The sequence below is a fragment of the Diadema antillarum genome, unplaced genomic scaffold, assembly GCF_040938485.1.
Source record: "Diadema antillarum isolate AM-2024a unplaced genomic scaffold, OU_Dant_1.0 seq00001000_RagTag, whole genome shotgun sequence".
In the NCBI taxonomy this organism is placed as follows: domain Eukaryota; kingdom Metazoa; phylum Echinodermata; class Echinoidea; order Diadematoida; family Diadematidae; genus Diadema; species Diadema antillarum.
This window is the reverse complement of record NW_027271838.1, coordinates 383,758-410,924: the sequence shown is the minus strand read 5'-3', so window position 1 is coordinate 410,924 and position 27,167 is coordinate 383,758. Positions and strand designations below refer to the sequence as shown.

At 38.9% G+C, this 27,167-nt stretch overlaps 1 protein-coding gene across 1 annotated transcript in view; it reads left to right on the top strand.

Moving 5' to 3' along the window:
- Positions 1-26,500, top strand: part of LOC139742448 (uncharacterized) — a 38,107-nt gene extending 11,607 nt beyond the window's left edge. Inside the window, exons 2-5 of the mRNA XM_071652987.1 lie at positions 14,377-14,472; positions 22,641-22,746; positions 24,592-24,690; positions 25,608-26,500. Coding sequence (XP_071509088.1) covers positions 14,377-14,472; positions 22,641-22,746; positions 24,592-24,649 — 260 coding nt within the window. The 3' untranslated portion in view covers positions 24,650-24,690; positions 25,608-26,500. The remainder of the gene's footprint in view (positions 1-14,376; positions 14,473-22,640; positions 22,747-24,591; positions 24,691-25,607) is intronic.
- The last annotated feature ends 667 nt before the right edge of the window (positions 26,501-27,167 follow it).

Genomic DNA, 27,167 nt, shown 5'->3' with positions numbered 1-27,167 from the left:
TTTCGTATTTCTATTTGTTGTTTCTGATGCCATTATATTTCTGATGTAGGCCCTATTTTTTTTTCTGTATCTCCGTAGGCTGTCTCTGTGGGGTACTTTACCTTCTAGACATCCCTCTTGCAAGACAGATTTACAATCTCATTTCTGTTGTTCAGACATCGCAATGTCACATTTTCTTATTAAAGGGCACCACGAGGAGCTCTGTCATCACTATACCAAGAATCACAGCACTCACATCTACTGTTTTCTTGCAGAAGATATTTACAGATTTGAATCAGAGAATTTTTCCAGGTATGGTGTCAGTATGTATCAGTTTGCAGATGGGAGACATTACTGTGGTACCCGGTGTGGAACAGCAATGTGCATTCTTCATGCAAGTCTAACATCACAGAACGAAGACCAATTACTATATGATATAAAGCTGAACATCAGATACTACAGGAACTGAGCAATATCTTGGTGAATTTCAGGGACCAGGGGCTCTATGAATGTATAGTCAACCTTACCTTAGAAAGTTGAATCTGTTTGGACTGAAGAAATAGCTTCGACTTAAGAGAAAATTCAACTTATGAGGGGTTAAAATCAGTAGAATATAAAAGGAAGAGGACTTGGAAAGACCTTCAACTTCTCAAGGTGATTATGACTTAGGCGAGGTCGATTTGATACCATAAGCAAGGTTGACTGTAGTAACATTACTGTGGGTCCTAAAATTTGGGAGAGTTCTGCAGGAAGTGAGGTTACTGCGATAGTTTTGCACGGCAGGAAATAACTGGCTGGATGTCAACATCTACTTTGTTATCATTATCATGGTAATAAAGATGACAGTTACAAGTAGGTATCAGTGTCCAGTGTGACTTGATAGTGACAATGTCGGTGCAGATAACACTCACATTTCTGGTGATGATGTTCAAATTGGTATCTTTGTACATGCTTGTTTACAGACTACCAAAATTAACATGACGTATACATGTGTGTACACTACCAATGTAGGCCCACAATGTACATATGTACAGTGTACAAACTGTAGTGTATAACATCCCGTAAGAGTAGGGTATGGAACGGCAGACGTGTCTGTGGGAACTGTCCCTTGGATGACTGTAATATGCTGACCTTTGGCAGGAAGTCAAGTGCATGCCTTGGGGTATCATTGAAATGCACTGTGACACGAAGCAGGGAAGCCTGCCCTGTATTCAGTGCTGGTCTCGCTGGGGGAACCCCCCTTTTCTCTCCGCACTTCCTCTTCGATCTCCCCGCTCCCGCCTCTCCCACTCGTCTCTGTCTCTCAGCTCTTCCTGCCCCATCCTCTCCACCCTTCTGTTTTTGTGTATCCTCCACCCTTCATGTTTTTTCCCCCTCCTTCTCCCTGCCTCGTCTTTCTCCCCTGCGTCCCGTGTGGAGGGCTTGTTTTTGGAAAAGTTGGCTTCCTCTTGACATGCTTCTGGTCTGGTTTGTTTTGAAGAAGCATTTCTCTGTTGGAAAAACAACTTGTTTGCTGATCTTTGTGGTACGGATAAGGATAGGTCAAACTAGACTTAATGTTTGATGTATGAAAATAGTGTCCCCAGCGGTCCGAGTAATTTTACCATGAGAAGTTTGGTCTCTAGCACTGTTTTCTAGTGAAACCGATGTCATGATTCCGGGCATTTGTAGGCAGCTATAGCTTTTAGACATTTATGAAATTATACAAAAGTGAGGAAAACGTTATTATGGTCCATGTACATGTACATTCTACCTTTCTTTCTTTTTTTTGGGGGGGGGGTGCTGGTAGGGTTCTGAAATTGAAAACCTTCTGTTCAGCTTTTTATGAGATGTGAGCATCTTCTGATGAGTTTACACTGGATTTGCATTGATCGTGGAAGAACCCATCTCTGAATGCCAAGTGTACTGTACAAATGTACAGGACCTCAACTTGTACTGGAAAGCCTGGCTCAGTACAATGCTTGGTTGATATCACATGAACATGTACAATACTTCAAACCTAGAACCAGTGTACTCAGCACAGGGGGAAGCATGTTAGAAGGACTCCAATCACATGAAAGATTCTTCTCTGCCAGAAACCCGTACGTTTGTACAATGTACTCGTACAAACGTAGCCCTATCTGGAGTCAGGGAGTGAGTTGACTCAACCAGGATCAGAGAGCAAACGGGCAGCGAGGTCACAGGTTCTCTGTGTTTGCCTAACAGACAATGAGTTTATGAGGTAATGGTGATTGACCCAAACTTCTTGTACACATATAGGACTACATTAGACTGTACCTCAGTGCTTTAAAAGCACGATAGGAAAACATTACAAAAATGGCACTGGTATTGCATTATTTTTGCTCTTCTCTTTCAGTGGCCATCAACAGTGATACAATTGTCTGAAATAAAACTAAATGTTTAGGCCTATTCAAGCTTACAGATCGAGATGCAGTTCTAGAATATAGTGCCAGTTGATGCCACCCTTTGCACACACTGCTCAGTTTCGAAAGCAATTATTCATCCTGTTTGCCAGACCTCTCTGCCACTTGAGTTGAGCTTGTTTCAGGGTCTGGGTCGCATCCAGATGATGCCATGGAGCTGCTTGTAGCTCCATGATGATACTGTATATACCGGTATGTGCGTGTTTGTCATGTCATGCCTGTTACCCGTGCTGTCTATCATAATGTTGTAATCCTACTGTACTGTATACAGGAAGAGTAGTCCATACCTTGATATTGTTATAGCATGCTGCATAGAAAATACTCATGACACTGTATGTGAGGATACAGTATTACCCCATTTAGAGTCCCCTGTCTGAGACCCCGTTTACAGTGCGAGGCTCGGCCGCGGCTCGGCCCAGCCCCGCTTCAGTGTAAACGCACAAAAGGCCAAATGCGGGACCAATTTTAGTTTGGCTTCTAGACCCTCTGCCCGTACTATTTCGCTATTCACGTTATTAACCCCCTCAATGTCGAAAACTAGTATAGTTTAAGGTGGTTTTACTGCAAAGGATTTTTCCTTCGGCAAAAGCCTTTGCTCGAACGGCGACTTCGTCGCTACGGAATCCAGTTGGCAAAGGGTCTGAAAACAAGACTATACCAAATTGCGTTTGTTTACAAGCAGAGCGCCACTACGACAAAATATTGAAAGGTTTGAATTAAAAGTGCGACCGAGCCCGGCAGTGTAAACGGACAAAATTGCGGGGCTTGGCCCCGCAATTGAGGCTGGGCTCGGCCATGGCTCGGCCGCGGCTCGGCCCAGCCCCGCACTGTAAACGGGGTCTAGGAGGACCTCAGGAGGACTACCGGAGGACATGCCAGATGAAAGTGAGCATTTGTTTTTTGTTATACTAACTCAGTGGGGGTATGCGAGACCCCTGTTTAGAGTCCGCGGTCGTCTCGGGCAAGCGTTTTTCCTCGAGAGAGGCGGCAGTTTCTCGTGCGCGCATACAAATGTACATGCATGTGCACTCTGCCACAGATAACTCTGGTCACCAAAAGTGTGCACCTTGTTCATGCCGCGACTGTTTAGATCTAGAGACCGCTCATCTAGCAGGACCTTTACTGCAGACTTATGCCAGACTCACCCCAGGCTTTGTGCTTTGTGCTGTTGAAAGTCCCTGTCGGTCTGAGGTAAACATGGCATGACTCTAAGAGGTGTTGCCATATTTTGGGTATTTGTAGGCATACAAATGTAGCCTCCTGTGCCTCTGTCATAGGGTCCATGCCCCAGAAACTTCACTCTTGGTTCTACAAGTTGTACAACAGATATTCTCTGGAGAAATAATCTTACAGTTGCCTTGAGACCATTGAACACTGGATCACTGCTCATGAGCTGATCTATAAAAAAAAAAGAAGTCTTCTGGCCAATTTTTCTTTTTTTTTTTAGTGCGATAGGTTGAAAACGCATATTTGGTATCGTTTGCAAATTTGTTGATTACTGAATTTGGTCATTTGAGGCATGACATTTAGAATGTTGCCCATCTTGTAGGATGCTATAGATATTTTAATGCAATTAGAATGTAGAATTAGAATGCATATTTTGTATCATTTGCAAATTTGTTGTTTACTGAATTTGGTCATTTCAGGCATGGCATTTAGAATGTTGCCCATCTTGTAGGATGCTGCGTAGTCATTTTAACTTTGTTTCTGTGACATGATAAAATGCCTAGTGGACCACCCAGATAAATTCTGTATGTAGCAGGGTTCTTCATAACTACCCCTATACAAAAGACAGTTTGTGCCATTTGTCAGACTGTGTCGGTCAAATTACACACATACACACACACATGCACAGGCATGCACACAGTTCATGCTATCGGGTCCTGTAAAAGGCATTTATAATTTACAGTGGTTTTATTTCAGCAAAGTTTGCGAGTCAGTTGATATTATGACATTGATCACACATCAAAATATTGCCCCCCCCCCCCCGTAACAGAACATGCAATGCACAACCGTATAATCATCACCAAAGTTCAACGTCACTATAAACTCTGCTTGTTGAAAAGGGATGATTCCAATTTCTCATTGCTCTTTAATCACATACATTGAACCACCAGCAAAATTTTTTCACGTGCCCTGAATTGCAAAGCATAATGCTTACAAAATATTTGGCACAGCAGTACTGTACGTGACATCAAGAGCAGCGCCAGTTACAAAGGTGTCTTGCATGGTGACATGGGGAAAGCTGAGCTTGTGTCATGCAAAAACATTCATGTACTATTATTTTTGTGCTTGATTCTGGTTGTATGAAATGCACAAAAATTTCCACCCCTGGAAATTTCCACCTTTTAATACAGTTCACAAATTTGAAACTTCATAATATGACTACTTTTTCTTGACAGTGAGCTTGCTTTACAGTACATAATCATTCAGTGATCGAGAATTGAACCTTTTTTCTTCTCCAAAATTACCAAAATCTAGGTTCAGATTTATCAGGATGATAATGCAATAAGAAATATCATTACAGACCTGTGCTTTTTAGTGTGTATTTTCTGCGAACGCCTAATTTACTTTCCAGCCCACCATGTCACCAATGAGTCTAGTTCATCAAGTGAATGTTGCATCACAATGAATGAATATTATGACATAAAGTATTACAACAGCACAGGTCATCTTTTATTTCTGTCCACCACGCTTAAAAGAATACAGATGACATCAGATCCTGTGATGGTTTGTGTATGAGAGCTCAAAGAAAAAATCCACCCCAAAAATAAATAAACTCCAAAAAAAAAAAAAAAGAGAGAAAAAAAATTCTTATAGAATGTTCCAAAAAAAAGATACGAAAATCAGATAAGAAGTGAGGAAGATTTTGAAATTTTGACATTTCACATTTTTCAGGAAAACATTTCTTGACCAGTCCTTATGAATATGAGCAAGTTGATGAAATCATGCCCTCACAATTTTTTTTCATGTAACTATGCTATGTATGAAATTCAAAAAATTGTTATTTTTAGCTAAGAAAGGTAGTGAGCACATTCTCATACCAAAATATATCAGAGGTAACGCGTTCTTTGTTTATTTTGGGTGGTTTTAAGTCAAGTTTTATATTAAAATAAATAAGTTTGTACAGTAGTGTTGGTCTTTTATCATGATAACAAAGAATGCATGTTAGTGATGGCATGTGTAGCAACTGGTCCCATTTGCATACCACATCACTGTGTTCATAAATGTCTCTATGATGAATAAGGTCCCCCCTCCCCCCCCCCCCCCCGCCCATTTCATGAAAAATTGCATTTGTTGGGACAACTACATTGATACAATGTACTATTAGATCGACGCATACATTTTGTACAATAAAATGCCAAATTGGTTTGTTATAGTGGTGGATATTTCAGAACCGCGAGACAAGTTCACTGCAACTCATATTGTCAGTGATTGCTGATTTCCCGTGAATATTTATGATGCAGTAAGCAGCATTATAGTGAGAAGAGGTTGTCATGCATTTTGGTGCCCTTTGTACATGACTGGTAACTTTTCATTTGCAGTTCATGCATGAAGGGAGTTGCCTTTCCTATAAAACATGTATGCGCACAGGTTGTTGGACTGCACAGAGTCGCCTACACAATCTCTGCTGGGTGTGGGAACAAGAGCACCAAATCTGCAATTAGCGGCAGACAGAACCTGAATAGGTTACCCGACCCTGGCCCGGAGCCTTGCTTTGTTTGTCAATGTGGGTCTGGACAGAAAAACAAACACAATACAAAAAATATATATTCTGTTCGCATATTGCCTTGTTGTATGAAGATACTAAAAGGTGTTGGTTGTATCAATGAGAAAAAAAAGTACAAATTTCTCGTGACGTGCTGGGGGGGGGGGGGGGGGGAGGAGGGGAAGACATCCTTACAAGTTTCCAGATATTGGATGACAGAGGAAGGACATTTTTTACAGTCAAGTGATTAAGATATCCTCTCATATCCACTCAAGAGGTGCCAGTAAGGTATACTCAGTACATTGTACTGCAGTGTGTATGGGACAAATCAGTGTTCGGAGCTGTCTGTATTCGTCCTCCCTTCTAATCCATGCATTTGTTTCCTGCTCTCTTGCATGTTTTGGTGCCTCTACACTCCCACTTGTCAGATGTCGGATTGTTGGCGATGATAAAACTCATACTCAAAATCCCCCCCCCCCCCCCCCCCCCCCAAAAAAAAAAAAAAAAAAAAAAAAAAAAAATAACACCAAAACATATACACAACAAACAAACAACATACAAATAACACCTGAATGTACAGTGTACACAGAGCCAAAGGTAAGAGTTTTATCTCTTGACTACAATAAGGTATCAACATACAATCAAAGCTGTACAATGTGTTTTCGACACATCAGTGGGCATGTGTGATTGAGAAAAAGAGCACAGAACTTTCATCACTTGATACGACATTCCAGGGTTAAGCAAGCTGATTGGATGATCCGCAATTCACAGGATCATCCTGTATTTTAGACTTTTTTCTCCTTTGCCCCTTTGAATCTCCCAGGACATTAATTGTCCTTAAGTTCTCCATGTAAAGTTCTATACATTGATCTGTATTAATGTTGCCCCCATTGACATGGCATTACTTATGCCAAATTCAACTCAAATGGAGTGGGTCCAGTTACAGGCATTGAGCCTATGGAATCAGAGAATGATGTGTAATTGTGCACCATGAGCAATGATTTACAAACAAAGAAAAATTTAAAGGGTGCCCCAAACCTAAGTTTTGGCCACCCTTCAGGAAAGAGTTTGAGGAAAGAGTGAGTGTACTGTACTTGTATGTGGCTTCGTGTTATTTCCCATATACATGTACACAAATAGTATTTCATTCTCGAAAGCCATGAAAAGCTATAATAGTCATCTGACCATGATCCTCAAACAATGTTATACAAATAATGCACAGGTGTGAGTGCGCTGCATCTCCACTAACGTCACAAACTTAAACCTGTGCATTATTTTGTTTATAAAAAGGGTCAAAGAAGTATCTTTAGCATAATATTAGTCTATCAGATGATAAGACTTTATATTTCAATACAACTGGGCCACTCTTCAATCGACTTTACAGACGATCACACCTTGTGCAGTGGTGCTGCGCGCGCACGTACGTACGTACAGTAGTACACGTACCTGGTATGTATCAAAGAGATTACACCAAATCTCTTTGGTACGTAGACAGTACAATGGTTTTGGGTTCGTGCCGCTCGCGCAAAAGTCATCTGTCATAGGATGACATGCTGTGCTGTTATGACTTTTTGTTGCACACTTTTTGCGCGGCCTTGCATGTTAGTAAGAAAATCAAGAGCGCACACATGACTCATTTCAGCACTTCTGATTGGCTACATTCTTGAACCCATTTTATGAAACAAATAAGTTAATATCATTTAGATAGTCATTACATTTATGACCATCTAATCATACAACTGTACTTCAGATTTATTGTATAATTGTTATTGCTTTCTTTGCAAGGCAAATTTATCTTGCAGTGTGTCAAAAGCTAGCCTCAAGTACAACAAAACTGAAGAGTCGCAATATGAATGTGTCAATACCAAAAAGGCTTTGAACTAATAAAAACTGAATTAAAAATATATCTGATCAAGTATATTATTTTCAAATGTGTGTGTGTGTGTTTGTTTTTTGCTGTCCATTTCCTGAACTGGCTTGAGTGTTGTTGTTGTGTCTTAAAGAAAGAAGAGAGAGGAAAAAATGGGCCCTATAAAGCAAATAATTTGCCCCCAAATGTGTGAATGTTTTATTCGTGTGGCAGTTCATCCTGGTACTTCTACTTCAAACCAGTATAACATGTGAAGCACAATTGAGAAGCTTCCAGTACCCCTAGACTTCAAGATTAAAGGACAAGTTCACCTCCATAAACATAAAGATTGAGAGAATGCAACAATATTAGTAGAACACATCAGTGCAAGTTTGAGGAAAATTGGACAATCGATGCAAAAGTTATGAATTTTTAAAATTTTTGTGTTGGAACCGCTGGATGAGGAGACTACTACAGCTTGTGAGTCATATGCGTACAACAGTATAAAGAAAATGTAAAGAAATTCAACATATTTTCACTTTTTTCGCATAATAAAAGAGCACTTGACTTGCCTCTTTCTAAAGGCAGGGGGAATAATATTGCCCATAACATTTGTCGGTAACAAGTCGGACGAATGTGTACTTTTTTCAAAAGATGAAATTTTGTGAAATTCTCTTTATATTTTCCTTATATTGTTGTACGCATGTGACATCTAAGTTATTCACACACTGCAGTAGTCTTCTCATCCAGCGGTTACTGCACAAAAACTTCAAAAATGCATAACTTTTGAACGGATTGTCCACTTTTCCTCAAACTTTCAATGATGTGTTCTACTAATATTGCTACATTCTCTCAATCCTTATGTTTGTCCCCTTTGGCATGAAATGCTGAAGAAATGCATGGGTATGTTTCAAGATCACACAACTAATCCATCGCAGCATAGAACAAAAAGTATTCTTGAAACTATAAATGAAGGTGAACTTGTCCTTTAATGGCTGTCCATTGTGCTGAACTGAACTTAAAGGACAAGTTCACCTTCATAAACATAAGGATTGAGAGAATGTAGCAATATTAGTAGAACACATCATTGAAAGTTTGAAGGAAATCGGACAATCCGTTCAAAAGTTATGATTTTTTGAAGTTTTTGTGCAGTAATCGCTGGATGAGAAGACTACTGGACTGCAGTGTGTGAATAACTTAGATGTCACATGCGTACAACAATATAAGGAAAATATAAAGAGAATTTCACAAAATTTCATCTTTTGAAAAAAGAACGCATTCCCCCGACTTGTTACCGACAAATGTTATGGGTAATATTATTCCCCCTGCCTTTAGAAAGAGGCAAGTCAAGTGCTCTTTTATTATGCGAAAAAAATGAAAATATGTTGAATTTTCTTTACATTTTCTTTATACTGTTGTACGCATATGACTCACAAGCTGTAGTAGTCTCCTCATCCAGCGGTTCCAACACAAAAATTTTAAAAATTCATAACTTTTGCATCGATTGTCCAATTTTCCTCAAACTTTCACTGATGTGTTCTACTAATATTGTTGCATTCTCTCAATCCTTATGTCTATGAAGGTGAACTTGTCCTTTAACATGGCCGTGAATGTTTCATTCTTGTGGCAATCCATCCTTTTACTTCAAACCAGCAAAAAAAAAAAAGTGAAGCACGAGGAAAGAAAAGCTTCCATTACCCATAGACTTCAAGATTTATGTACACCTGCGTGCCACGCAGGGTGCATTGTACCCTGTATTTTTGTGCTATAGATAGGCTTATTATCAATTATACATGTACGTACAATGTACGTGACTTCAAGAGAGTACCAGCAAGTTGCCTTTTTTTCTGTAAAGCAGATTAGTGCCATCTATTTTTTGCTCGTCAGAAAGAATTTTCTATTACCCCTTTGTGTTCAGATGTAAAGGATTGTAAAGTGTGACCAGCAAAACGTCGGAACTGAAAGAAAGTATTTGTGTTAAAGGAGACCCTCATCTATAAAGGTCTGAACGCTGCCATTCTTTTTGTTTGTTTTTGTCTCATCTACTGTATGTAACAGAAGCCAGACATATATTTCTATCATCGTTGCCGGCAGCGGCAGCATAGTCGTCAGCACCATTAACAGTTTGGTGTACACTCTCTATTAAATTTTCCGCAGCTTTGAGCTATGACCATCAAACTCACACAACAGGTATGTAACCTAAATATTCTAATCATGTTCAAATACAGGCAGTCTGACAAGGTCAAGGGTCAAAAAGTTGAACATCTTCTAATAAGCACTGTATCTCAGTGTTGTGGTGTACTCTTAATCACTTTCCACAGATTTGAGCTATGACCACCAAATTCACACCACAGGTACATGTACAAATTGTACATCACCTAACGATGCAGGTCAAGTTCAAATATGGGTGAAGTCCAACAAGGTCAAGTGGTCAATGAACTTTACCTGATTATAAGCACTGTACACATAGTATTGTGATGTACTTCCCGTGTACTTTGTGAATAACTTCCCACAGATTTGAGCTATGACCTCCAAACTCACACAACAGATACAGTGTACATCACCTAATGATGCAGGTCAAGTTCGAATATAGACTGTATGGGTGGAGTCTCTTAAGTTCAAAGGTCAAATGGTCAGTGTAAACTTTACATCAGAAGCACTGTACACATAGTATTGTAGTGTACATTCAATAACTTTCCACAGCTTTGAGTTGTGACCACCAAATTCACACCGCAGGTACAGTACTGTACATAACATGTACCTAAAGATGCCAGTCAAGTTTGCATGCGTAGGTGAAGTCTGACAAAGTCAAGGGTCAAAACGTCAATGAACTTATCATATCATGATTTAAGTGCCATATATTGTGTGCTCTCAACTTTCTACAGTTTTTGGGCTACTCACACCACAGGTACATCACTTAAAGATACTGGTCAAGTTTTAATATTGGATAGGTCAAAGGTCATTGAACTTACTACAAGTACTTAAAAAATACTATAATGATAAATTGCAATACCTATAGTACATAATGTATGCGGGCGAGACATTGCTTGGCTTTTGCCTTGTGTAATGCTCCTTTCATAAAAGTCATCTATTGAGCATGGTTTAGAATAAATTGCAACATTACATTGTATTGCCATTCAAATACCATGGGTCAGTCCATAGGATTGGAACAGCTTTTGTGACATTCAGTTAAAACCAAGCAAATATCTGCCAGTAATGACTTCAGAACGAAAATGGTATCCCACCAAGTTTTACTGCTCAAGCATAATAGGTATTGCAATGTCAGACTACAAGATTTATTGCCAATGCTATTTAAGTGTGATGTCCATGTAATGGCGTCAGGCGGTAAGAAAATTAATTTGCGGTGCGGCAAATTCATGAAAGATGTTGGATTTGAATATGCATCACTTTAGCAAGGGGGTAAAGTTCATACTGATACAGCAAAACTTTAACATTTGAAATGATCTTCATTGTGATACACTGTACCTCTGTTACATGGACATCATGCAGTTTGTTGACTCAACCCAATGGACTGAGTGACCCTTATGCCAGGCCCCTGAGCAAGGTACTTGAAGAGGCTATGAGGACGGGCTTAATTGGTTGATGTATATGAGGTGAAATACCAGTCTGCATGCCTGCTGTACAAAATGATCAAATTAGAATCGTGCGGCAATGTGAATGGTATCCCCCCTGTGTAGAGTTTGCTTTTGCCTCGCCTGAAATGACGGGTTTTATTTCAGGAACAGCTACTGCACCACCATCTCTGAATTTATGACACTCTCTTGATGGTTTTCCTTCAATCTTTTTGTTGTGATCTTAAAGGGATAGTACAGTTTCAGTTGAGATGAGGCTTCAGGTTTCCACCTTCTTTTGATGATAATTTGTTTTTGAGGTAAGGAGAAACCTCTTACGAAATATAAAAGAGCGTATAATTCTAAGAGGAATTCAAAGTTTATTTGATGAAAATTGGTTATGAAATGGCTGAGATATCCAGAAAGAAAGAGGTTCTAATAAAAGGTGGGACCCATCTTTTATTAGGGCCACAGTGTTTTAGTTTGTTTTAGATATCTCGGTCATTTCAAAACCAATTTTCATCAAATAGAAAAGTACACCTCTCAGAATTTTATGCTCTATAATATTTCATAAGTGGTTTCTGATTACATGTATGTCACAACAAGTTAAAATCTTAATCCCCCTCCAAACCAAAACTATATTATTCCTTTAAAGGTAGTATATCCCTTTTGCAAACATCACAAAATTTTGCATGGTTAAAGAAGAGTGTCTCCCAACTTCATATGTATGAAATCTTATGGTGAGAGTTTTCAGAAAAGAAATTAAAAAATTAGCCCCTATCACTCAATTTATTATACATGTACGTAGTGTATCGAAACAATGGTTTGAGCATTGTTTCATTCAACATATCATACATTGTCATATACGGTAAGTAGCAGGTTTATTCGCAAACTACCGCATGAATGTATTTAAAAGTATAAGCACAACGTGCAAAGCCTATATTGCAAAGTTCATACAGTATAAGGGAGAAACTCATTCATGAGCTACTGAGTACTGTTGAAACATGACAGTGTGCAATGTGTGATGCTGCCATACGATTATCGTACATATTTTCTTTCAAGACATTGTGTCTGAACGGCCTCAAAGAGTGTGTGGCCAGCTTCTACAGATGCTTGCTTCCTCTACAGCTGAACACAATGTTCCTTTTCACTTGTTTTGCTTGTTTGTTTCCTCCTTGTATTGTAATAAAACACAATATTTGAAAGAACTAGAAGAATGATGAAAGTAGGCCTATACTTCTCAAACGTTGCAAACCAGGTTTTTGTGTACACCATGGAACAGGAATCCAAAGTAACACCCTTGTACCCTGTAGACTTGGTCCCAGGGGAATGATAACCTACTCTTGTAGTTAAAGATTATCAATTATATTGCACTTCAGCCCTAGTTATGGAATTAGCAGCTACTATTAAAGCTCATAATATCTCTGCAGTCGTACAAATAGCCTTGTGTACATCTGTATTGTTCATTAAAGCAGTATGTAAAGAGGGGTACATGGAAAAGAAATGAGGAAATCTTCCCAAGGACACACTTACAGTAGTGCGATGTAGTTCTTGTCTTCATGCACCTTTCTATCATAGGCAGTGCTATACTGTTTGTGCATTATGCAGCCAGTTTCCTTGTCCCTGTCGATGGTTATTAGAATCATTCCATGGCTGCTGCAATACTTGCTACATGTGTAGTTCAGGATTCTATCAAATGCACATCTTAGATTTTCTGAGCTGAGAATCTAGAGATCATGTAGATGGTTTTCAATCCATATTGGTTGAGTCTACACTTTCATCATTAATACAGTCAATCCATCAATGATCAGCTGTGTGTCTTGATCAACATGTTCAGGATGATTTGTTTTCCCCACTGCCAGCCAGTGCTGTATCAATGCACCTGTAAACTTGGCTTATTTGTCTTCAAAAAGAAGTAACTTACATAAGTGTGTACATTGTGGTACAAACATCCATCAACAACAACAATGACAACAACAAACTTTTAATGTTTATGAATGATTCGGCATTTTCTCAACAATAACAGACAGTGTATGGTACACTGTACCATGTGTACACTGAGAACATTCCTTCATACCGCTATATGTGTATTAAAAACTTCTCTCGAACATTGTACGTAATGCAATGTGTGCATTTTGTACAAGTAAAGAAATTTACTTTCCATATGACTGTGTAGTGGTTGGGAAGTGGTTTAAAGATTGCATCGGAGTGGAATATTTATAAGGGCGTCTTTTTCCAGGCTGCAAGTGGCGACAGGGAAATGATCTGTCTGAGCAGTCAACTGTGTATGTCTCAGAGAGCAAATCCATCCTGTCTGTATTGTTGGAAATGTTGTTTGAATAGAATTTATAAGAGAAGATCAGGCATAATGGAAAAGAGATTATCTAGAGAGAAAGCATGATTTCAGCAGTTCCTGAGCAATGTGAAAATAATTATTGTACATGTGTGCTGTACATTGTATTTTGCAGTGCATGGTGATGTGCACATGATACAATGTCATTACGTACTAGCATCTGTTTGCTATTGTTTATGAGAGGTGTTATGACGATGATAACGATGATTATAATATTAGTGATATTGATTATAATTTAATGATAAGCATCATTACCATCATCATCTTCATAATGATGATACTAATTATAATGTTAATGATAATAATATTAATGGTAATAATGATGGTGACAATAAAGCAGTAGTTGTGGTAGGGTTATTTCTGTTTACAGCATTATAATTGTATAAATAATACAAAGTAGTTAGTACTAGCTAATGATTTACATTTTACAGTTATATGGTGGAATGATTTTATTCTTTCTTTGTTCTTTGATTTAATTTTCTTGTCTGCAGGTATCAAGTGTCCAGTGTGTTCCAAGTTTGTTGGTGCCGACAATATAGAGCTACATCTCCTTGCCTGCCTCACAAAGCCAAGGATTGTATATAATGGTAAGGTTCAGGTGCTGAGTACTTCTCACACCATATTGTGCCTCTATAGTTACTTCAGCATTTGGGGGGGATGTTGTAGGGAGGGGGCAGTGCCCTGTGGCTGTACATGTATGCCATATATTCAGCAAGTTTATTTTTATTCATTTATTTATTTATTTTTGTGAATCGGGACTTCCAAACATCAGTGGTTAGATTCACAACCATTGAGTGCAGTACTGAACAGAGCAATGTGTGCATGCATGTCACATTGATGTCGGGATCAGAGTAAATATTTTTGCGTGTCTTTAAATTCACGAAATAGAAACTTGTGAAATATTTGGTGTGTACAGTATTAGTGTTTAGATCAGAAAGGGACAGGGGAGAAGCATCATACAAATGTGTCTTTATTGTTGTTATTAAATGTATATCATACCGCAGTCTAGACTCATGAAGTGATCCTTCAGGAAAGTCAAAAATACTAACTTGCTTTTGATAGAGTCCCAATGATCACAATCAGACTCAGCTCACTACTTGTTCTACAGGGTATCATTTGGGTTGAACTACAATGTATGCTATTAAAAATCTTTATTTTACGTGGCCACTACGGAGCACTTATAATTTTAAATGCTTATTAGCCAGCTACAATGGCTTGAAGTCCTGCCCCAAGGATTAAGCAGTGTGGAAAAAGGTGCCATGCCTAAGGGCCTAATGGCTGCTGTTAGTGAACTTGAACCAGAGACCTCTTGATTTGAATCCATGGCCCACTACAACTCCTTTGACTGTCAGTGTGATTGAAAGTCAGTGTATGAAAATTTACATATAAATTTATGAATACATTCATCCAGAACAGTATGCCACCTAGTACTTTCCCTAAGGTGTTGATTTTTCTCTCTCTCCCAAATGTCAGTAATGATGTACCTGTTGGAAACCAGTGACACACTTTGATTTTATTATTATGTTGTACCCCAGCTTCTAAGCTCTATAAAAAGTGACCATTCCCCACCTTTGTTGATATGAAACAGATAGTAAATGCCAGTTTTGAGTAAAGACTACAAGTGTTCCCCTAGCCTCTCTACAAAGACCCTCACATTGTTGTTAGCGTTGACCATCATGTGTGATTCAAGAGCCGAAGCTGTAGGCCTTTTCACACCTGCAAATCTGTGTGTATCATAAACCTCTAGAGAGGTTAATTGGCTGGCTATTCTTTCTGAATAATTTAGTTAGTCACTTCAAGTGATGAAATTGCTGGACTTGGGAGTCGAAGCTTAGCGTGTCAGTGTGAGGTTCTTTTGACATCTGCCAATGTGCTTGTGTCATAAACTGGGAGAGAAGTTAATTCGCTGGCTACTCTTTACTGAATAATTTAGTCATTCACCTCAACTGATGGAATTGCAGAATTTGCCCATCGGTCATCAGCAAAAAAAAAAAAAAAGAAAGAGAGAAAAAAAAATGATAAGCGTAGGCTTCTTTTTTTGCATCAAATGTAATAAACTCGAACATTTTTTAGATCACTGCTCCCAATAGTAAACAATACCTTTAAGACCTTCAGGAAAGCTACGTAAGCCGTGTGTCCAAAGGCCTGTATTCTATCCATGAGCTGCTTCCTTCCTCTTCATCTGAATAGATTTATCCGTCTTGAGGAAATAATGAAAGAGTAGAAAAGGCTCCAAGGCTGTAGGCTAGGTCAGTAGAACTCTGGAACAGGTCACATGCATGGATTAATTAAATTTGGAGGTCTCAACTATCAGTGATTTGAAATCAACAACAGATAGGTCATGATGCAGTCAAATTGAGCCTAAGCATTTACTACCAAATGGATGATTGAGAAATTATGATTCTAGTTTGTCAAGTCTTTGAAAAGACTTGATGGTTGTCTAATTTTGTGATGGGTGCTGTTGTTGTAGGCTCAATTGCTTTAAACTGATCAGTGTGCTGTTTCCATTGTATGAAAGGTGTCTAACCTGCAGAATTTCATTGTTAGTGACTCTGCTACCTGAAATGTGAAAGTGTAGTGTAAAAAATTCCAGTTACATGTATCTACAACCCTACCACATGCTTTAGAATAGTAATGATTTGCATGCATTTGGATACTTGATGGGCACCCTCTTCCAAGAAAAGTGAGCAAATCATGTATTATATGATATGATATGATATGATGTGATATGATATGAATCAAGCCTTACAATGTAATTTCATAAAACAGATAGCCCAGAATTGACAGTCATCATTTTATCTCAAACTTTTGTGATAATGTGTAATATAAATATTGATATTGATTTCCTTCTCTTCCATGACAACAATAGACAGACTGCCCATGTATTTGCAGAGCATTTAATGGATTCATGTCCGTCATATAAGAGGGTCGTGCATGAGTGAATTCACTCGTCTAGATCTTGTGCAAGCTGTTTAGGATTCAAAGTTCAATATCCCCATGTCTTATGTAAACAGCAATTATCTGACAGTTCTCATGGCATTACATGTACAGTATTTGTAATCTTACACTGATGCGGCAAGCACACATGCTGTAGGTTTTGATATTTTGTGCTCTCTTTATTTTCTGCATATGGATGCGTTATTATCATCAATAGCATTTTTTTAAATTACATGTGATGGTTTTCACAAGCGAGTAAATATTGAGCTGAAAATTGATTCCCAAATTAGCCATAATCATGATGTGCTTGATACCCCCACCCATGAAAGCTATATAAGCCCCTGATAGCGGCTGACATTTGTCAGTATGGTGAGGGCTTAAGGAGCTACTCTGATAAGGGTAAGAAAGAGATATTCATGGTACTTGATCCTCCTTTCTTGCTTTAATAGATATGATATACACAACCTATTGTTAAGATGGCAAACAAACCAGCAAAAAGAACAACATTAAAAAAAACAACAACAGCAACAAACAAACCAAAAAAATCATATTTTCATATATCTCTGAAGTAGGTGGTATGCCTACTATGAAAGTATTCTGTCATATTTTATGCTTGTTATCTGTATTTTTTTTTAATATAAAAAAGTACAATACCTACAAAAGTTTTCACTACACTCTTATTTCTGCGGCGTCAAAAATAACTCGGAAAGTGTGAAATGTGACTCGGAAATGGCGCCAGCTGGGAGTCAACTTCTTCCGAGTGAAAGCTACTCGGACTTCCGAGTCAAATGATTTCACTCGGATTCCGAGTCACTTTCCGAGTCATTTCTGTGGCGTCAAATTAACTCGGAAAGTGTCAAATTTGACTCGGGGAATGGGGTCAGTTAGGGGCAATCTATTCCAGTAAAATGACACAGATTTCCGAATCAAAAGATCACAATTTCACTCTGATACGGTGTCGTTTCCCGCATTGTACAAATTTATAAGTAACCCATTTTGGTGTAGTAATGACTCGGATTTGGTGTGCACTTTTCTAGAGGAATGCGGAATGGAGGAATACATAGGAGTTTTCATTGGTGAGTACCCACCTCATTCACATCATTCATAGAAATGATTGCCTGAAACGTGGTCTAAACAGTCAGTTTTATTTAGGGCAAAATTAACTTTCGTCACGACACATTGACTAGTAATGGCGTAGCCGTACGGTAGCTTGAATTAGCAATCAAGATCGTATGTGTATTTTATGCATGTACAGTGGAGGTGTAGCTAGGTAGGTTCACATCTATTGTAGATTGGTTCTAACGTATAGCATATAGCCCAGGGCTACGTACAAAAGGTACGAGCTACCGTACAGCTACGCCATTACCAGTCAATGTGTCCGTGTCAAAAGTTCATTTTGCCCTGAATAAAACTGAATGTTTAGACCGTGTTTCAGGCAATTATTTATATGAGTGTTGTGAATGAGGCGGGTACTCACCGATGAAAACTCCTATGTATTCCTCCATTCCGCATTCCTCTAGAAAAGTGCACACAAAATTGTCCATCTTGAAGACAAAAAGTTGCAAGACATCTCGCGGCCGCGGCGGATCGTCGAGAAATGAGGCTTTCTTTTTTTTCGCGGGGGTACTACGTCACATGTAGGACACATGACATGTTTTGTCCAATTGTAGCGCGCGTATGTCATGTACACCGCGCTGGGTATTTCTGATGTGACTCTGCGCAGGTGTAAAAAGTCCGATAACCAAAATGATAACTCAGATTTGAGTCTGAAGTACACGGTTGGTGTTAAATTTACATGGATCGGAGTGAAAAATTTTTGACTCGGATTCAGAGTTGAAATTTTGACTCGGCAGAAATAAGAGTGTAGCTTTAGCCTTTGCTTGAGACCTGTGCAACCTAGCAACCACTTGTGAATACAAAGTGAAATCCAGTTCTTAAAAAGAAATTGACAGAGGATATTCATATAATTTGCAATCCTTTTGGTGGGCTTCTCGGGCGAAAATAATAAAGGATCTCAAAGACAGTATTGTCTACAGTAATGGGTATGTAGACTGCACTGAAGGGAGTATCATGAGGTCAAGTTAATTTTGTGTTTTTTTTTGTGTTTTTTTTTTGTGTTTTCTTGCCGATATGTGAATGGTGGCTGTAAAATGATTTGGCATTGTGATCCTAAAACCAACTAGAAAAGTACTCTGAGAGCACAGACCTCTGCCAAGCAGATTTTTTTTCCACCACTAGACCACTGATCTTGTTCTTCCATAGAGATATCCACTCATACATGCATGCTGAAAATAGCCCATTCTCCCAATATAGAAGCCTTTTGTTACATCATCAACTTTCAGCTGTGCGGTGCCTCGCCCTAGCCCTAGCAGAAATTAGAGTGCACACTTTAGTGCGCGCATGCAAACCTCAATATACGTGCAGCTTGAACTCCCAAGTTCATTGACCCTACTTGCCAAAATGGAAAGTCCTTCATAAAAAATCCATAGAAATTTGTGGATCACTACCAGAATTTAACAATCTGTTACTTGTGTCATTTTTAAACCTTCCGTATATGAAGTTTCATCCAAATCTGATCACAACTTTTTGAGTTATTTTGCACATGGACAAACAAACCAATGCCAATGAAAACATAAACTCCTACCTTGGCGGAGATAATAATTATAATGTGTGAATGGTCCTAATGGGGGTTTGCTTTCAGTTGTTTGTTTTTTTCATCTTAAAAATTAACATGTGTCATCAAAAACAGGTTGGCTGACTTATATAATAACAGGAGCTGTAGTGCACAGTCACTTGGGGCCCTGAGCTGAAGTAATCATACTGCACTGTTCAACTCAGGTTGATCGTGAGTGTGATGGTCAGTATCTCTGTTAGTGATGAAAATGATGATAATAATGATATTACATTATGATAGTTTGTCAATGATGTTGATGATATAAAAGATATTTTATTGTGATATGGTATAGTAGTAACATTCATAGGAACAGTAATGACTGATTACATTAATAAAAGGGTCCTGAACTGTTTAAAGGTTTGCATGTTTTTTGCTTTGTGTATACCTACTGTATGTAGCTGCAGTTGATCTTATTGTCAAACTCTGTTAATTGCAGTAGGTTTATTGAATGATAATACTGTCCTGTCATGACTTGGACTGTCCGTGTGCAAACTCCTTCTTTATACTTCATCCGGAGAGGTTTGTTTTGAATTATGTTTTCTAGTAATATAAAAACTAAGATAGGGCAGAATACAACAAATGCCATTTAGTAAAGTATACAAATGTGTGGGAGTCCAGGGTCTATTCTAGTGCCCTGGGCAAAACAGATCCTACACTTTAGTATCAATATGCACAATGACCAGGCGGCTGTTGTCATGGAAGGTCAGCTTGCGATTAAAGGCTTTTTTGTTGTTGTTGTTGTTGCTACTGCCCCATTTGTGGCTTTAATGCCTCATGAAGAGATTAATGGCAGCAGTGCAAGGAACAGAAGTCAAAGGGAAACGCTGTGTTACGCAAAAGCAAACTTCTGATTGGCGCGGTTCAGGTTCTATTGTGCCCCATCCGTCTTGGAGGGTTCAAGATAAAGGGAGGATCAGCTCTCGAAATTAAAGGGAAATGCTATTCAATGTTCAAGTTTACTTTGGTTTGAAGAGTGAAGAGGATTCAATGAAACAGTTTGAGTTTCAATGAAACAAAACAATGTTTTGGTACAGGTTCATGTACACTTTTGCAAAATGACGATGATGTTTCGAATTTATACAAATTACATGTATATTTGCATGTAATGCACAAGATTGTGTTGTCATGTACACACATGTGTAGCTTGTGACCACAGCTTATATTGATTTATGTCATGGAAATGTCATAAGATTATTATCATTTTTTTATGGGGGGGGGGGGGCTGGGGAAATCAGTAATTCATTAACTGCATGATCATGTGAACTGCACGAAGTTATAATTTCAGTATCAATTCATTAATCCTTTATTCCCCATTACAATTTGATACAAAGAATATAAATTGTATATTTTTGCACTGAATTTCTGTAAAAATTTTGACTTCAGTGACCAGTTGGGTGCAAGTAAATGTGAGTCGTGTGAGGGTGTGCAACATCAATGCATATGGTATGATTTGTGTACTTATGGGACTGTGTTTGATATTACTATTTAATGAAAATGATTTTACGTAAACCTGCACAGTTCTGTTTATATGTGGTTTTACTCCAGTCCTCGATGTGCAATGGAGGTATTTACTCTAGAGGGCTTTTTACACAATTTTGCAAATTTTTGCTTAGTCCCGTACCAACGGTAGGGCTAAGGGGGGGGGGGGGGGCTTAGCCCCACCGTCGGTACCAGACTTTCCTTAGCCCACTTTCTGTTTACACTCATTTTTGCCAAAGTGGGCTAGCCCCACCGATAGTCCCGTACTATCTGGCCCTGCAAAATAGCAGGGTTAGCACCGCAATTGCGGTGCCAAGCAAACGAGTATAAACAGAACGAAAAAAATAATCCGGGGCTAAATGACGTAGACGAAGTCCGACCCCCACTGACCAATCAGAAATGAGATAATCAAGTGCTGCCGATGCATGCGTGTACGTGTACAGTGCACAGCGTAATCATGAATATGCATGTGGTTTGGAAAGTACCGGACTAAGAAATACTGAGTGTAAAAAGTTCAATTTTCTCCTTAGCCCCAGACAAGAGCTTAGTACGGGACTTATTGGCGAGTGTAAAAAGCTGAAAAAATTGGTACGGGACTAACGATAGTCCTGGGTCAGAGAAAGTACGGGGTTAAGAAACACAAGCGTAAAAAGGGCTTTTGAGTGAAATGTTTCATAACTCCACTGTGAAGGATGCCAGAACAGCATTATGTTTTGGGGTTGTCTGTCTGTCAGTCAGTTTGTCCCAGATTTCTCTATTGCAATTTCTGAGAAAATCAAAATAGTTCAGTGGGTTTTCTGTCTGCCTGGCTGGAGTGTCGCCAGTTTGAAAATCAAATATAGATTTAGCAGTTTAGTAGAGGCTTGTGAAAATTTTCCAGTCATATAGGAACAACAAAGTTTCCGGTGTGAGTTTCTGCAATTTGTCTCCCTCTACAAATGAAATTTGATAAGATCGCAACTGCTGATCTGTAAATTAAAAAACATGTCAGAAAAAAGGAACCAGTGGGACTCGAGAGGGAGACAAATTGAAGAAACTCACACCTGAATCTTCACTCCTCTGAATAATATCTTGCTTTTAACAACAAAGTTTGTTTGTTTGTTTGTTTGTTTGTTTGTTTGTTTGTTTGTTTCATTTTCCTTCAGAGAAGATGATTGTATATCCCATATTCAGCTGCACTAGCTGGTCTTCCATGGGGTCCAGTTGGATTTGAGGTAGAGACCACTTCACCAGTTTATACACCCTGCTCTCTGCAATGGATAAATGAAATGGGATCTTTTCAAATGTGTACGAATTGTGACTCTCTCACATACAGGACCCCCATTTTATGTCCTATCACAGGGGCAGAGTGTTCTGCCTCTTACTAGAGGTGATGGTATTTAATTACTTACATCATTGCTCAGCTAGAACTCGGGAATGGCACCCATGCCGGTTGAATTGGGAGGCAGATGCACCACCGACTGAGCCGAATCACCTCCCTAAAATGAAGAGAATGTTGTACTCTACCTCATGATATATTACCAATGAGTAGTTAAAATTCTACTAGAGAGATACACACCACACAAGAGACATCTGGTTTCTGGGGCTTGGAGTAGTGAGAGTAATTATGATCATTGCCATGGTAACATGATTGTCCTTTCCTCCTTTTTTCATCACCCTCTGCAGAAGACGTACTGACCATGGACTCAGGGGAGTGCGTAATATGCCTAGAAGATATGCTGCAGGGAGATACCATTGCAAGACTACCATGCCTTTGCATTTATCACAAAAGGTAACGCTCACCCATCAAGGGGTGCAAGACCGCTACCCTCTTGAATTCAGTTTAGAATAGAGGGGAAGGTTTGATGTGATTATGAGCGACTATCTTAATGAAGTACCGGTACACATCTACGACACAGAGACAGGTTTGAATTAGTTACCCCAAAATGAAAATGGAGGAGGGACAATCAAACATACTCTGGCATGTATTTCCACATCAATTTTTGTAAAGTGTAAGATTCCCTGTAAATGATGAGAAATCACAATTTCACCTCTCACATGTGACTTGAAACGTGAACAGGACTGATCTCTGATACAGGAGTACATTGTATGTGATTCAGTACATTGACAGGTCATTTAGTAGGTCATATAATTTGTGTGCAGCATTTATTCTTGTTTTCATACATGTAGCTATCAATGCGCACCCTTCTTTTGATTTCCATCATGATGCATGTTGGTTAGGCGCTTCACTTGTTTTCAAAGTGGCATAATGCATAAATTTGCCTGATGCAACAATTTATGGAATATATGTACAAACGAAGAATGAACCTGCATATAGACCAGTGGTCTGTCAATTTATACTTTTCAGGCATCCATTTCCACATTTTGTGCGTGATGCATTGACAACTTTTTTTTTTCTTTCTCTTAATAATTGCTACATTATACCAAGCTTGCTGTCAGGTGGATGTGCAAGGCCAAGCAAGCACCATTTATAAGGATACAATCATTACATCATGAATGCTTATCTCAGTGAATTTAAAAACCAACATGCGTGATTATGCAAATTACCTTTTTCTGCTCATGCACGATTGGAACTATGAACTGGCTTGTCAGTGAATGTGTATCATTGTCCAAAGCTGTGTTTTGAAGATGAAACTACCCCATCTCCATGCTTCCAGTAGACTCCTTTAGGAGCAAAATCAAATAAAGAGCATAATACTAGATGTTTCATTCAGATTTTTGTGTGTATTAAAAGATGTACAATGTTGACATTTTGACGTTTTCACATGTGAACATTTGTAACAGTGATATTGCTCACAACTACACGTATGCAAATTAGATGTGGGTGTGATGTCATTACCTCATAACCCTCCCCCATTGGGTGGTGCCAAAAAAGATATGGAAAAGATGTTTCTGGATGATGATGCAGCAGCTTACAAACCTTTCCCTTTTAAAGGTATGATACCTGCAAAGTTAACTACAACTTTCATTATTTTGATGCCAAAGATACGGTTCACTTCTAACTTCATAGAAACAGAGAACAGAACTGAATTTAGTGAAAGTACATTTGTAAGTGTGCAGTTCGGTAGGAGACTTTGCTATCCTGGATGAGGAAGTACTTTCTTGTAGTATACAATGTCATATACATGTAGATGGTACAGTACATACATGTACATGATCCTGCTATACTACTTTCAGTTTCATTTATTTACGTCACCCTGTGGTGAGACCACAACATTGTTTTCATCTCCCAAGTGTATACTTGTAAAACCAGAAACATTCGCTGTGGAAACTTTCTCGAATTGGAGCCGACGGCCTTTTTCAGGGCATTAAACTTTCGCGAATTTCAATTGGCATTCATGCATTCTGTAGTGTACAGACAAAACTTCGTTACTTTCTTGAAAGCTCATCACAAAATTTCTGAAAGTTTCATGCAAGCGAAAATTTCTTGTGTTACAACATTTCCATCAAACATGAAAATGTCAATGATATCAGCTATCCATGATTAAATACATATATATACATGGCTTCTTCAATTGGCTTGCAAGTTTGGGGCTGTTACATTTAAATTGGGTAATAGTTCGATATTCCTGTCGCCAACACTTGTAGAATATGTTTATTCTTCCTTTTCTTGCAGCTGTATTGACAGTTGGTTTGAGAGGAATCGGTCGTGCCCCGAACATCCGAATGACTAGCAGGAAAGGGAGTGTGTGTGACTGGCATCTAGTGCAGTAAGGTAAGCCTGTCGACCGACGAGGTCCATTTCCTTTTACAGGCACTCTTCAAGGGCATTACTTAAATGGCTGCTTTGTGTTCCTTGTCATATGTCAAAGCAAACCTGTCCAGCAAACTTTTACTCTTCTTTGACAATCAGGTATTCAAAAGAAGTCTTGATGTCTGAAATGTGCTGTACAGAAACCAGATCATTGATGTTGTTATTATTATTATTGTTATTATCATTCTTAAATGTTAATATAGCATTACTGATAAAGTCAGCAACAACTGCATATAATATTCCAAATCTTAGTGTGCATTTAGATGCTGTTTTTTGTTTTGTTTTGTTTTGTTTTGTTTTTTGCATAGGCTACAGACAGTTCTATCAAAATGTATACAGGAAGTTCCTCGTGAAATCATAAGATGTGCTATAAGCATGATTTTGTCTTTTGTAAACTTATATTTTTCCAGTGTTTTCTTCATCCAGCTGAACATGATGATATTAAACAATTGCATTGAATTCTACTGTGCATGGCCCGTGGAAATCAAATGTCCATGTATATGTATGGACCAATTAAGACTCGTAATCTGAATTTGTTGATCTGTTCTGGTTTTGCTCAGTGTAGGTATAGAGTGTCAACAGTCAGCAACATTTTAAGAAGGCAAATTTTGTTTTTATAGGATTGGCTGAAAAAAAAATAAGGCATGTTAATATTTCTTTGCTAAAGTTTTGCTCAGTGTAGGTGTAGAATGTCAACAATCAGCAAAATTGAAAACAAAAATAGAGATTTTAATTTATAAAATTAGATTTAAAAAATTTGAAAAGCATGCAAATATTTCAAATTTTACTGTATCGTACAAATAATGGTGACCAGCATGATTGATAAGTCCAAGGATACAAAACATTTGAATTCTTCCTTCTTTCCCTATTTTACACAGATTATCATCATCAACTCATCATTTCAACAGAGGCCTTTTCTGAAGTATCTCAAGCTATCTTCCAAGACGTCTTTAATAGCACCGAGTAGGAGTAGCCCAGTCGGAGTCTCCTCGGAGGAATTCTCTCTCTCTGGAATATTTCACTGTCTGTGGGGGAGATACTGGCACCCATTCTCCTGTGGAAGAGGGGCGTGCCTGCCTTCTTACTAATCATGTGACACGTGTGGCAAGGATCAGGTGACACATGCAGCACGGATCAGGTGACCCAAGTTCTATGTGGCAGTGCTTTGTAAGTGCGCGTACATCCAAACCCTGTCCGACATTGATGTATGTATTTGGCAGGATCGATAGAGCCACAGTTTTTGGAGCGAGCGGAGCTTTTAGCAAAGAGTTTTCCCCCCGCCGTGCTCGCCATTTGGTACAACTTCTGTCGATACCCGGACCGCGTGCATTGTCGCAGTCGCCTGATGATGAGGAGAACTTGCGTGAGATAATGAGTGAGTCTTACCGCGGAGCTGTAGTGCAATGTTTTCTTCTTTTCTTTTTCTTTGATGAGAGGAAGCCCAAATCAGAGCAAGCAAGCACCATGATGTATGGAAGGCAGCGACATTTGGTGACACAATACTGTGTGTGTTCATTTTTACTTTTTGTCTTCAATATGGTAAAGAATGGGAGCAGCAATTTTTTAGCTTAGTGTCTACATACTGCAGTTTTATGTTGTGCACCAAGTGAAAATATAATATATGTGTCATTAAAATGAAACGCCATGTGTCAAGCGTCCGTCGTCATCATGCAGAGGAATATTTTCTTGCGTTGCCAAGGTGATGGTCAGCACTCTCTATGCCATTTGTGGGGAAATCCAACATGTGTGTGTGTGTGTGTGTGTGTGTGTGTGTGTGTGTGTGTGTGTGTGAAAGCAGCATCTGTTGGAAGCTACTAATCACAATAGAGCTACTAGTAACAGGAGCAAGGAAACGGAATTATGAGAGTGGAGTTTGCCGACATCAGAAGCAGTGTGTGGGACACCCCTGTGAATCAGTGTGCGTCCAAGCAACAACGAGAGAACTGGGGACAGTGAAGATGTTCCTCTGTGATGTTGCATCCATCCTTAAATTGCTTGTTAGTTAAGTACATTATTAACTCTGCACTTGTGTGTTTGTTATTCCCAATATGAAGGATTTCCTTCTTTTTTTTTTGTCGTAGGCGTACAGTGCCATCCTAAGAATTACGTACTTAGAAGAAGAAAATGTTTAGATTTTGGTGAAGAGGTCTAATATCTCACCATGTTTGCCAGAATCTCAACATATAGACAATGATCATGCTGTGTGGTACACTATTGGAAAAGTAGTTTAAGTGCATCTGGAATTCCTTTAAGGGGTATTCAACCTTAATGGCACCTTGTTTCTTGCTAGGTGCTTAAGATATCGCTGATTTCCCGTTTTCCTGTACGTTACATCACCAGACATAGTTCCAGACATAGTCTGGGGGCCTGCCATGATAATAGTTAGCAGTGCATTCAGCTCAATGCTGGTAGTAGCCTCCTCAGTCCAGGCTCTTTGT